Source organism: Drosophila sulfurigaster, chromosome 3 (assembly GCF_023558435.1).
Source record: "Drosophila sulfurigaster albostrigata strain 15112-1811.04 chromosome 3, ASM2355843v2, whole genome shotgun sequence".
In the NCBI taxonomy this organism is placed as follows: Eukaryota; Metazoa; Arthropoda; class Insecta; order Diptera; family Drosophilidae; genus Drosophila; species Drosophila sulfurigaster.
In genome coordinates, this window is record NC_084883.1 from 1747948 (window position 1) to 1761166 (window position 13219).

General features: G+C 43.6%; 2 protein-coding genes across 22 annotated transcripts in view; one reads left to right on the forward strand and one right to left on the reverse strand.

Annotated features, from left to right (window-relative positions):
* On the forward strand, positions 1 to 3863 carry LOC133844731 (F-box and leucine-rich repeat protein 13). The gene is made up of 3 exons (XM_062278881.1): positions 1 to 226; positions 306 to 1571; positions 1633 to 3863. Exons 1-3 carry the CDS (start codon positions 176 to 178, stop codon positions 2350 to 2352), a joined length of 2037 nt encoding a protein of 678 aa, XP_062134865.1. The 5' UTR covers positions 1 to 175; the 3' UTR covers positions 2353 to 3863.
* LOC133844725 (ryanodine receptor) overlaps positions 3265 to 13219 on the reverse strand; it is a 27504-nt gene continuing 17549 nt past the window's right edge. For 7 of the 21 annotated variants that reach the window (XM_062278870.1, XM_062278862.1, XM_062278869.1 and 4 more), the window contains 11 exons: positions 12723 to 13202; positions 12466 to 12603; positions 11917 to 12203; positions 9767 to 11864; positions 9416 to 9528; positions 8370 to 8718; positions 7424 to 7724; positions 6938 to 7048; positions 6454 to 6873; positions 6072 to 6273; positions 3265 to 6018 (listed from right to left, as the gene is read on the reverse strand). In XM_062278870.1, coding sequence (XP_062134854.1) covers positions 3333 to 6018; positions 6072 to 6273; positions 6454 to 6873; positions 6938 to 7048; positions 7424 to 7724; positions 8370 to 8718; positions 9416 to 9528; positions 9767 to 11864; positions 11917 to 12203; positions 12466 to 12603; positions 12723 to 13202 — 7185 coding nt within the window. In that variant the 3' untranslated portion in view covers positions 3265 to 3332. Of the gene's footprint in view, positions 6019 to 6071; positions 6274 to 6453; positions 6874 to 6937; positions 7073 to 7423; positions 7725 to 8256; positions 8278 to 8369; positions 8719 to 9022; positions 9133 to 9415; positions 9529 to 9766; positions 11865 to 11916; positions 12204 to 12465; positions 12604 to 12722; positions 13203 to 13219 lie in introns of those variants that run through there. The other 14 variants (XM_062278868.1, XM_062278863.1, XM_062278871.1 and 11 more) reach the window with 8 other exon arrangements.

Sequence of the window (13219 nt, forward strand, 5' to 3'; positions counted from 1 at the left end):
AGTTGGTATTTTTTTTTTTTGGATAAAATTATAAATAATTCCTTAACGGTTACGGTAATTTATGAATTGAAAAATACGGCCGCACTGATATTAATAGTTTACTTAACAAGTTAGTGGCAAGTAGTTTGTTGGGTGCTGCATTCTAAATAAGGACTTAAATTTTTGATTCAAAACAATGTTATCCTTGGATTATTGCCTCCACAGCTATGGTGAACTGCCGCTAGAGGTAATTGTAGTTCATTCTCGTGACCATAAGTCAGCTGACCATAAATAACTGTTTCCTATTCATTCATTCATGCACACAGATTGTCTTACACATATACAAATACTTGGGCTATACAGATCTATTGGCAGCTGGCGCCACCTGTCACCGATGGCGGAATGCTTTGTATCAAACAGAGTTTATCGCACGCACTCGAGTTCGATTCACCAAAGTTGTGTTGTCGGATCAGCATAGTCCTGCCGAGGATCTGTTGAAATGCGAACGACAATTTCGTCACTTTCTGTTCGAGGATGTGACGCTGGGACAGGTGCACAAATTGATGACTTTTATTGGACGGTCTGCGCATTCACTAAACCTGGACAATGTGGACTTGAATGACAAGCAATTCTATGGGCTGCTTCGGCTGCTGCCGCATCTGGAATCCCTGTCGGTGATTCGTTGTTTGCCCTTATTCATGTCTGCCACATTTTTGGACTCGAACTCTTGCGATTTGGCAGCAATCTCCTCACATTTGGCCAGCATCAGGGAGCTGACCATATCACAAAATCGTTATCTCACAGATGCGTTACTAGTGCGCCTGACAGCGATGATGCCCAATCTGCAGCTTCTAAATATGTCTGGCTGCCAGATCTCATTTCACAATGCAATCCATCGACGTTTCTATCCCAACGAACCGAGTGCACCGAGTGAATCGGTGTTAACCTTTAAGTACATATTATCTGTGCTCGTCCAGCAACGCAAGACGCTGCGCACTCTGGACTTTAGTCACACAATCATTGGACATTCGTTGGCAGCTTTGTGTGACCTCAGCAGACCGGATGAAAATGGTGAACCTGGATTGCAATTGCAACGTTTGTATTTGGCAGGTTGCAGGCAACTGAACGCTGCTACAATGAAAGAGTTTCTCCACACGCAATCACAATTGAGTGTGCTGGATCTGTCGGGAACTGTGTGCCTCAATGATGACTGCATGGCGGCTATAGTCCAGGCGAATCCTCTTCTCAAGGATTTAAAGATTAATGCTTGTGCTGGCCTTACCAATGTGGGCGCAGCGCATTTGCGCCACTTGCAACGTTTGCAGCGCTTGGACATTTCCAATTGTGATGGCATCAATAGTGGGGGCATTGTGGAGGGCATTGCAAGTGAGGAGAACAGTGTGCTCTTGGAGCTAAATGTCTCCTATCTGACCATCTGTGAGGAAGCTATCAAAGCGATAGCCAGAAACCTACACGAGTTGCGTTGTCTGCACTTGAATCATTGTGTCAATGGAGTTACCGACGAAGTGTTGCAGCTCATAATCAGTCAACTACGTTGGTTACGCGAACTATCATTAGAAAGCTGCTGCAGAGTAAGTTTAAGTTGCGTTGGCTTTAATGGTTGAAATTCTATTAATATCATTTATTTCCTAGTTAACTGATGCTGCCTTGACTGGCATTAATTTGTCCAAGCTGGAGCTGAATAGAACGTCTTCCAATGGTGACATTTACCCACCGCCAGACAGCTTCTCCGGCTCATTACAGTCGATTAAAATTTCGTTGCGCAGCAAGGCAGAAGAGGAAATTGTGAGGGACGCCAAACGCAAGCAGGCTATGATTGCGGCATATGAGATGAATCTCATTAATGACGAAGACTTTGAGGGCCATAACATTCAAGCGTTGCGCGGTCTGCGAACCCTAAACTTGCGAGGCTGTAATAAGATAAGTGATGTCTCGCTAAAGTACGGCCTCAAGCACATTGAGTTGAATAAGCTACTGCTCTCCAACTGCCAACAGATATCGCTATTGGGCATGGAAGCTCTGGTCAATAATTGTCCATCCATTGAGATGCTTGACTTGTCCGATTGCTACAACATTAACGATCAAGGCATTAGGATTATCACAGAGAAGTTGCAACGCCTGCGTTCCTTGGACATTAGTGGTTGCAGCCAACTCACTGATCACAGCATTGATGCCATCATTGTGAATTGTCAGTGTCTGCAAACATTGTCCATCTATCGATGTCGTCGCATGTACACGGACATTGAGGACCGCCTTTCCGGACTGCAGACATTGCGCAACGTTTATATGGACAACATTAATAGCATTGAGAATGCCGAGATCTTTCGCTTGAAGAAACGACTCGATTGCTGATATTTTGCGGCATTTTTCATTGTATTTGTGCTTTATTATTTTCAATTGTACAATTTTCGCTAGTCAAAATTTATTCTCCGACATACGTTGCTTTTGCCGTTGTCTGGTTCAGTATAATATATATACTACATATTATTATATAGCGCACACATTTGAATTATAGATGCTATCCCATCAATGTCCAACAATTGACATATTTTATAAGCTAAATAAAATTTACTTAGTAGCTGTGATTTTTGCAAAAACAAAAAAAGATAATGCAACTTAAAAAAAAAAATTAAAAGCTTTACTCGGCGTGTCGAAGATAAAAATTCCTGCAGAGGGAAAACAATTTAATAATAACAACAAATGTAAAGTAGGTACAATATCTAACAATCTGTTTATTAATTGACATTCATTTTGTATCTTTTCTTCCAAGGAATCAAAGCTCATTTAATGTAAGTCAAGTGTTAGCAAATATTACACTAATGTGCAGTTTGTAAAGTAGCATTAAAAGTCAATAAGGTATAGTCATTATTATCGAAACAGATAAATGTGTAATTCCCTCTGCTAGGTATAAACTCAATGTTGTGTGACTTGTGTTATATTTTTGTAATGTTAATATTTATTTTTATTTGTGTTATTCATGTGTCTTTAATCAAATAAATAAAGAAGACTGTTCCGTTTGCCTTCGGTAAAAATGAATCGATTTATTTAGAGTTTGAGTTAAGAACATTGTTTATCTATTTTGTTTCACATTTTGTGTATACATTCTAGAATCGTCATCATCATTATTGGAAAAGGTCCATCATATACATATATGTATGTAAAATAGATTGTGTTCACTTAAATGTAATGTATTTATTTATTATAGACTAGGAGAATAATTCAAACAAGTATCATCATATCGATATTCAACCATATATAAACTGCGTCCATTGGCATTCGTTTTAAAGTAGTTGTTGCCTGGCTTACAAATAAAAAGAATTGAATAAAATCAACTATCCTCCGCCACCGCCACCTGAGAGCTCATCCTCGTATTGCTTGCGGAAGCAGTCTCCCACCGGGAAGAAGTCCCAGCTACGTTGTTGGTACATGTTCCAAACGTATGTTTCCTGACCTGTGTACTCCGTGTCTGGTTTATTAATCAAATGCATCAGGAAGAACATGTAATTGGCGAGATTGTGCTCCTTCTGGACGTGCGTATCAAAGCCATGCGGTACTATATCAAAGAAGTCTTTTCCCATGCCACATATGAAGCAATTAGACTCCATGTTGTCCTTGACCGATTCCAATTGATCACGCAGCTCACCAAAGGCGTCAATGATCAAACCCTGGATGATAGCCAGCAGGATGACAATGACGAAGAAGAAGAAAGTGATGTCGAAGATGATGCGGTAGACCTCATAGTCATCGCCATCTGGATCGCCAATCTCATCACCAATACCACCGCCCGCTCTCACACCCTTATACAAGTGGAAGACAAAGCACGTCAACATGTCGTGGCATTTCTTGTCCACCTCCTCGTCCTCCTCCTGGATGTAAAATTTGCGGAAGAAGTTGAACGCAATCACCGTGTAGATGTATACAATAATCGTGAGCAGCATGACGGTCAAAACCAGTTGTTTGCCATTGTGCGTGACCGACTGCAGAATGGTGCGCAGCGTCTTGAAGCCAACGGCCACATCCAGCAAATGGGCGGCAAAAAAGAAGTTGTTAAAGTTGCCCATCACGGAGAAACTGAAGTACCACAGCGAGTAGAGGAAGGCATTGTCCGTGAAGGTGACTCCCGCTTTCCAAACCTGATAGCGCCAGTCAATGTTCATGATGTACTTGAAGATGCCAGTCTCCTCGCTCTCCTGAGCCGCAAAAGCGCTCTTCTCCATGCCCAACAGATTCGAGATGGAATCGAAATCGTAGGTTTCACTGTACTTTTGACGCACCTTCTTCTTGACGAATTTGTCCCAATAGTTAACGGGGAAACTCTTTGCCGAAATGACCAATTTATCCCAATGCGATTTGAAGTCATCATCTTCCGGCTGTTCGGCAATAAATAGACCATCGAACTCCAGACGACGTGCGATTTCCTTTTCGCGCTTGAAGATGGCCAAAGGCACCTTCAAATGATAATAAGCAATTAACATGGCCAGCGATACCAGAGAGTGGAGCATGGCAGCAATTCGTAGCACATGCTCCATATAGAAGAAGTCCTCATCAACGTGTACAAGTTCCGGTATATCATCATCCTCAAAATCCCCATCACCAGAGCCCCCGTCACCTGAACCGCCAAGACCAGAGCCAGCCATATCGGGTATATCTCCTGAACCCGAGCCCAAGATCAGTTCCTCCTCACCCGAACCTTCGGACTCCTCGGCAAACGAGGTCACCTTGTAGAAGAGCAGCATAAAGTTAATGCTGAAGGCCAAGACGAGCGCAACATATTTCAAATTGTAAAAGTTTCTGGCCAGGAAGCTGACGGCACGATGTGTGTACTGCGAGAAGTCGATTTGGTGCACAGCTGGTGTTTCCTGTGGAGCTGCCGATGATTTCTTGGCCTCCGCCTCGATGGAGGCCATAGCTGCTTCTTGGGCCTTCTGCGCCTCCTGACGCTCTTGAGCCGCCTTCTTGGCTGCTTCGCCACCCAGAAGATCCACTATGGATATGGGTTCAGGATGGACCTCACCCTCCAGCAGTTCACCTGTCACAGCAGCGCCGTCTTCGGGACTTGATTCACCACCCTCTTCTACTGAAGAGTTAGCGGGCGACTCGTGCACCACAACCTTATACATGCCGTTCTCCTCTTTGTTGATGTCCAAACCAAACGCCTGCACTGTACCTGGAGGCTCCTCCAGCGGTAATGGGGGCAGTGCGCGTCCAAACGTTTCTTCCTCGACCACAGGTTCCAATTCCTCTTGTTCCGGCGCCGGTCCACGCATCAGATTTAATAGTATGCCAAAGATATAGCGCACAACACAGAAGTGAGCGTAGCCAGTGTAATAGAACATGTAGAAGATGATCTTGAAGAATCCAACAATGAGTTCCGGTATGGATTTGGTTTGCATGACTCCAATTTGATGCTTGATATTCGATGGGCTTAACATGTGGACCCCGAACTTAAGGCCTTCCTTGACTGCGGTAATGGTTCGTCGAATGGGATCTCGAGCGGCACGCTCCTCCTCCTCTTCGCTCATATAGGAACTGTACGCCGTGTCGCGTTTCACATTGCCGCCGCCGTCGTCCGTGGCCATGAGGCCAGAGGCGTGAGTCATTTCAAAGATTGCATCCTCACAGAAATTGACAAAGGCTTCGAGTTTCTCCTTGTCGCCACCCTCGGTGACAATGGAATAGAAGAAGGCTCGCTTGGATTCACGAATTTGAGGTTTCTCCCATTGTTCGATGTTGGAGTCCTTGATCTCAAAGTAGACACGCTCGATACGCTTTGAGCTGCCCAGAATTTCAATGCGACCCAAGAACGGCTCGAAGTAGTTCAAGACAGAGCCCGCTGTCTCCAGGAATCTGGCCAGCCGCGGCTCATTGGGCATGTGTTCACTGAGGTTGGTCAGCAGCACAGCCAGGTTGAAACCAATCTCCTTTGATGGCTCGTGGAAACGCTCAACGAAGGCGCGGTAATCGATTTTGCCCTCGTGATTGCGTTCGCAACAAGCCAAAAGGAAATCCATTTCTTCCCTGTTAAAAGGGACATGGTTAAACCTTAATTTGAACATTCATTGATAACTTACGGTGTGTAGTTCTTGGACTGTTCCATCTTATCTCTGAAATCTTTGGGTATGACCCAGCCCTCGTTCTTCATGTCGATTTCATGGAAGCTGGGAGACTCAATGAGATCGGCCAACTTGAGGAACATGTCGAAGTACTTGAGAATCAATTCCACATTGCTGGCAGATTCCACAAGGGTGTCAACCATCTGCTTTCCAATGGTGCCTAAAGGAAGATAGAGATTATATTGCTAAGTACACTTTAAGTATTTCCTTTGGGATGAAATCTAAACAGTTTGTCTGGTAAAGGATGCCTTCTAGCAGGATAGGCTTTAAGTGTTGACAGTGGTAGACAGTTGAGTCGGTCAGTCAGTCATGAGATATGTATGTTTTCATAATGCCTTACCATTAACAACATTGCCTTCCAGCATGGACAACATCATGGTGATCATATCCTTTTGCAGATTCAGCAGTTCTTTAAGCAGGTCCACCTGGCTCGAGTGCTTCGACAGTTTATCCTGCATGTGCGAGAATAGGAAGAGGAAACCACCGACAGCATCCCACAATCTGGAATGCGCCAATGCCTGCTGATTCAAGGTGCAAGGACCTTGAATGACCTCAGTGAGTGTGTTGAACACTTGACTAGCCACACCAATGGCCTTAAAGAAGTTCGCTTTTCCGGCAGGATCAATAATCTCTTTGCTGGAGTAGTGCCAATAGAAGTCCATAATCGATTCTTGTAGACGCAGGAGGTAATCCACAGTGCAAATGACCACGTTAACGGTGGTCGTGTTGCCAGCCTGAGTACGCAAATAGTTTTGCCATTCTGGAGGAGATGATTTTGTGATAAATTAAATTTGTAACAAGTTATGTGAAAAGAGATCTCTTACCCAAATTGTGACCCTCGCAGGTGAGTTGGATGAACCGGAAGAGAGCACATGTGAATTCGGCATCATGCATATTCTTCTCCCCCGCAGCGCCCTCCGAGCCGACACCAAGACCTGCACCCGCACTTGGAATATACTCTTTGTTGTGTTGTTGCAAAAATTGCGTTGGGTTTGACAACGATAGCGGGGATCAACATATATACGGGATATACGGATGGTGGTGGTGGTTGATTGATTGATTGGTTGGTGATTGGCATGCGGATTTGTTGGTTGGGTGATTGGGAAAGTAGTCGGATGGAAGGAAAGACGAAATCAATAGTTCAAAACTTAGAAATACTTAGGACAGATGCATGAGTTGGTGCCACAATAATACGAGTAATAAATTATTCAAATTCATAATCATCATAATTACGATAATAATTGAAAGTTAAGAGGCCAGCAAATTATAAGCAGGATGCTACCACGTCCACTATTAAACTACTCTCTTACCCTCGGCCTTTGTGTTACGCTCAAAGGCATCCAGATCGAGGACACTGCACGAGTTCATCAGGCCAGCAATTGATGTAAAGAATCCAACATCCTTCTTCTCCTTCAGATGATTCAACATGCCCATTTGGATATCAATGTTGCCACCACGCAGTATGGCGATGCCCAAATTGAGTGTCGTCATGACCATCTCCGAAGGTATACCTTTGGAGGCGGAAATGTGCAACAGCACCATTTCGGCAACGCCACGATTCGAGAGACGCGCTTGGTGGAACAGCAGCTTCTGCTTCTCCATTTCTTGTTCCTGTCAGACAAGGTTGACAATTAAGTATTTTAATAACTGTAATTTATCTGCGTACATATCAAAACTGCAAATTGTAATGAACTCTAATTTAGTTATAGTCGACATATTTCAGTATAATGTTTTTCTTTCGTTGTATCGTTCCGATATTTGTTAGAATGTTAGCTTATGATAAACTTTTAAAGGTGTTTTTTTTTTTTTTTTAGTAATTTTCAATGGAAAAAGAATTACAGTAAAATGGTATTTTAAATTTTTTTTTGGATAAAAAAAAAACTTGATTTTTAATGAACTTGAAAAATAAAAAGGATTTATTTAAAAAGAAAATTTTAAATTTTTGTCAAAATTGTTAGAAGTACAAATGCTAAAATGTTGGGTACATCGCTCTCAATGGTGAATGCGCCTTGCATAAATAAATTTTACGTGTGACAGTATGCAGTCTTGATATGTGAAATACATTGATTATTTAGTTGGTTTATTGGCAGTTGTAATAAAACTACTCATTGTTAAAGCTGGACTAATTGCTGGTTATAGTTACCATTAATCGTGATATTCGACACTTATGTTCAATCAATCGATTGATTTGAAAGCATTGGGTTAGGTTGATTAGTTTTTTGGTTAATTGGGCATGAACTTGATGTTTAAGCTTACATGAATACTTGTTCCTTCGCCCTCTTCGCCGCCTTCGCCACCCTCGCCATCTTCGCCACCTTCTTCCTCTTCTTCGCCACAAGATTTGGCCGCAATTTGAGCATACGACATGTACAGAAGATCCTCTTGAAGTGCGCCACTGCGCTCGGTCATGGCGCCGCGACAGAATGTCGTTACAAGCTGAGTCAATGGATCCGGTTTACCATCGGTTTCCTCTTCATCCTTCTTGGATTTCTCAGATTCCTCAAATGTTTGAGTCAGATCCTCAATCATCACCTCTTGACCGACATTCTCCTCCTGCAGCCATTGTTCGTAGTAAGTACGAGCAAAGATATTGCAAGCACGATGTCTATGGGTAAAATTATTGATGGCGTCTATTAGTAAAGAATATCAATAAATCACGATTGGCATGCATTTAGTTGTGCTATTATGTTTAAAAACAATTTGCAACACAAAATGAAAGGAGAGCTCAAAACTAGGGATTTTCGGATCGCCGAAAGGTGTTTATAACCCCTGCAGATCTGTATATATCATAATTGTAAAAAATGGAAATTAAGAAAAATGAAAGACAGATCAATCTGTTGCTTTTTGGGACTCTGCAAAGGGTATTATTATGTTATAGAATAGATATTAGTAATTCACATGACTACCACCTGCTCATACGATATAGATGCTTGGCGCGTAAGCTTGATATAACTGCCTGACGTCGAGCGACCGAAATTTTGGAACTCCAACGTTTTGTTTTGTTCTTGGCGCCGGTAGCCTATATTGAATCGTATAATATACAGCATAGCGAGAGCATAAAAATATATAATAATATAGCGCATGGGTTAAGGTCACAGCAGAGTGGTATTGCGTTAGTAGAAATCAGTTAATGATGAGAGGAATAAAAAAAAAACGGAAAAAACAGTGCGAGATTTTTGGGGGCGGATAAAAACTCAGTTTAGTTATATAGTAGTAGTTGATTGTTATTGCTTTGTGTGTCTACGATTCCAATCGGTTCGATCGATGTTAATACATTCACATATAGTAGTAGAGGTAATAACCTGGGTAGAGAATGTAACGATGTTTGACGGAAACATGCGATTACGGCACGCTTCCTCTGTATCGATACAACGCTCCTGTAGACATTTTTGCTCTGCTGTTGTGGATGGTCGATCTGTAATTGTTTGGTTCACGAGTCGGGTTGAAAATTATTTTGATCGATGACAGTTCACGATTGTTGAGGGTACAAAGTTTGAGATTGTGAAGAATTGAGAAATGTGCATAGTTGAAATAAATGTAATCAGAATCAAGTAATTAAGTATGAAATGGTAAAAGAACCATAAAAGATAAAAGATAAGTACTTGTAAATGTATTTGCAATACCAATATACGTCTTTTGGGACATATACTTACCATGTGCAATCCAAACAGAACCTTGGCCATTGCCACAATGCGATCAACAGTCTCCTGGGTCTTATCTTTGCCTTTCTCATTCGAATTGGTGTTGACCTTTTCCAGTGCTTGTTCATCGACCAATTCCTCGGTTTTGCCCAGCTTAGAGTAGAGATAATGCTGCCAGGACATCTCATCTGAGGGATCCAGTTTATCGGGCAGAGTTAGCTGATTGCGTGCAAACTCAATGACATCGTATTCGGGCATCTTCTTTAGATATCTATCCTTGCAGTGCTGCACCAGTTCCTGCTCTCGACCGGCAAACAGGTTAAGGCCCACCGGTAGTAAACGCTTCAAGCAGGCGACCATCAAACTTGCTTGCACTTCCTTGTCCTTGTCACGCTTCTTGTCCCTGTTCTTCTTTTTCTTTTTAACCTTGCCGCCCACTGCGGGGACGCCCTCTGAGATGGCAGAGCGTCGAGTAGCCGTGGGCATAATCAGGGCCATGTTGTCAATTTCATTGGCCGAGATAAAGTTCTGCTCCTCCTTGAGGAAGTACTGGCTCTTTGACCAAATATTAAAGATTTCAGCGACATGATTGTAAAGCTCCTCAGCTTCCGGTATGTTGTCTTTCAGCCAATGATTGCGCTGCAAGTCCACGTATTTGATGAGCAGTGGATAGAATGAGTAAATGTCACGCACAAGCAAATTCCAGTCCTCCTGGAGTTGTGTTTCCACCTGTGAAGTGTCATCGGTGGCTGACTTAATGAAGCCGCGCATGCTTTCCTCTTTGTGGAGCATGTTCTCAGTGCGCTTCTTCACTCGCTCGGCGAGCGGAAGGAATGGATCCTTCAACAGCTCCTCCGAGGTGTTGATGATAATCTGCTGGGTGTAGGCGGCAATGCGTGTCATCCAGGGAGCGTTGTCATTGCCAATGTTCTTCTTGATCATCTTAAGAACGTTGCGCAGCAACGAGTTCATGTGATCAGCGGTTACCATGGTGACGTGATTGCCACTTGTGGGACTGACGTTGTCGGGTCCCTGGGACCACCAGAAGGGCAGATAGGCACATAACAAGGGTAAAATTACATCTATGATATGCGGAGCATCCGTGTATGTTTTATCGGACTCTACAAACTGATCGACTTCACTAAGGATCGCCTCTAAATTGGGCATGCAGCTCTCCATTTTGACCATGATGTCCTGTGCCTCCAATGAGTGATCCGCAATGCGGTTGAGCAGCGAGTACTGATTGTGTTTGTTGAGATGCGGCTCCAGATAGGCAACAGGGAAGCAGGAGCTGTAAGCGCCAAGGCACGAACCCAATGCGGGCCGATGACGTTCGATTTCGGTCTTTAGATACTTGCGATCGTGTGTCAAAGTGGCATCGGTACCCAGATGATAGAGGGCAGCTAAAATTTTGTAGGAGGCCACTTGAATCTCGTCCAGCAGTAGATCACTGCCATAGTCACAGGCTGCCAAATGATCGAACATCGCCGTTAGTACAGGTAAAACAACCTGATTGACGTAACCCAGTGATGTGGAAGTCTTGAGGTGCGTGCCACGCAGGTGACTGTATTTTCCATCCTGCAGATTGAGAATTGTGTTGCCCAGATCATCGGAAGTCTGATTGAAGAATGTTAACATCGAGGTACGTATAAACTCCGGACAATTTTTGGTCAAGGTCTTGGCATCGATACCCTTGACAAGCACTTGCAGACAACGAACCGTGATGCGAACATCCGGACCAAAGGCGCTCAAGCGATTGCGCAGCAAGGCGGCCAGCTTACAGAATATGGATGCCACCATCTCCTTTTCCTTCAGTGAGGCAGCTCCAATGTTATTAGTAGCTGTAGCTATGGCAATGAAATAGTTGCGATGAGTTGAGAAGTACTTTTCCATTAGAGGCAACACCACTTTCGAGAAGAACTTAATATCCCGCGATGCGGTCTTAAATGAGGTGCGTCGACTGAAAGTGGTCGATGGCTTCAGCAGCTTCATGTTGATGGTAGCACGGTCCAGATACTGGATGAGCTTTTCGAGCAGCGAATAGGAGAAGCGCAGTTCAACAGCTGCCTGAGTGGCGCCGCCTTCCTCAACAGCACCACCCTTAGAGGGCCTAGTAATGAATCAAATTTAATATATCGATCTCCGAGATGGGCTTAACTTACTTGTGCAACTTGTATCCTTGGTATTGCATGTACTTGAGGAACTCCTGTGAACGCTCGCGATCCTTCTTCTTCTCCTTGTCGGTAAGGAGATCATAGGGCACCAGCTGAGGATGGATGACCCCACCACATCCATTGAGCTCCTCGTTCTTCTTCTTGGCCCAAATGTCGTGGGAGTTTTCAGCCAAACGTTCGGCCATATTCTGCATTTCCCTGCTTAACGTCAGATTGCTCATATCCACAGGATGTGGATTGTAGTTGAAAGGACTTCCCTCGTTCTGAAAATCATGCTATTGTTTAAGCGCCCGCAGTGTGTAATAAAGTGTATTTCCCGCGAGTCATGAATCGCGATTTGTTGTGGTGGAATTTCGATATGGTTTTGGATGTAAGCAGTGATTGGCCAATTGTGAGTTAGGGGATTCCCATTGAAAGCGAAAGAAAATTCGTTTCTCGTTAGTTGAAATAAAATGGGATTTTCGTTAGATGGATTAAAATAGAAGATATTTTCATATATTGAATATATCCAATATTCTATGATAATTGAATACATACAATTTGGGGCTTCGACTGACGACGCGTCGAGCCACGATGATTCTGAGGCAAATCCATTTCTTGGTGTTCCACGGTCCAGCCAATGGCCAGCAAACCCTTCAGGCACTCACGCACCGGATCACGGTAACGCTCACGTTCCTAATATATTAAAAAATAATTTATTTAGAAAGTATTCTAGTCTAATAATAAGTTCAAGATGAGGTGATTTAAGATGTCCAGTAAAATATGATAAGTAGATTTGTGCTTCTACTACGTACATATTCGCTGAGCATATTGTAAGGCTTGAGACGAGGATGCTTGCGTTCGCTATCTGATCGCACTTCGCCATATGTCCAGGCACCTTCCAATCGACGACTGGCCCAAGCATCGTGATAGTGCTCACTGAACTTTTGCACCAACGAATTGAGATCGTTATCAAGATGAACAGTGTTGGTATCGATGGGATTGGGCACGTATTGCGGTTGGTCGGGAGCGCCCATTTGCCTGCCATAATAGTCCTCGTCGGTGTTCTTCGAGAGACTGTAGTCTGGTGGCAAGGCACAGCCAATGGCAATAAGGCAGGGCAGAGCTTTACCGAACAGTTCCGGGTCATAGTCCATGTTGCTCAGCGAGTCAAAAATATTGGAGAAGAGAAGCATGGTAAGCCGCTTCTCCTCGTCGGACGAGGCCCCATATGAGCCTTGGCCTTGAATGGAGCCATAGTACTTGGCACAACGATCGAAGTGCAAAGTGAGCAGCTGCAAATGAATTAAAT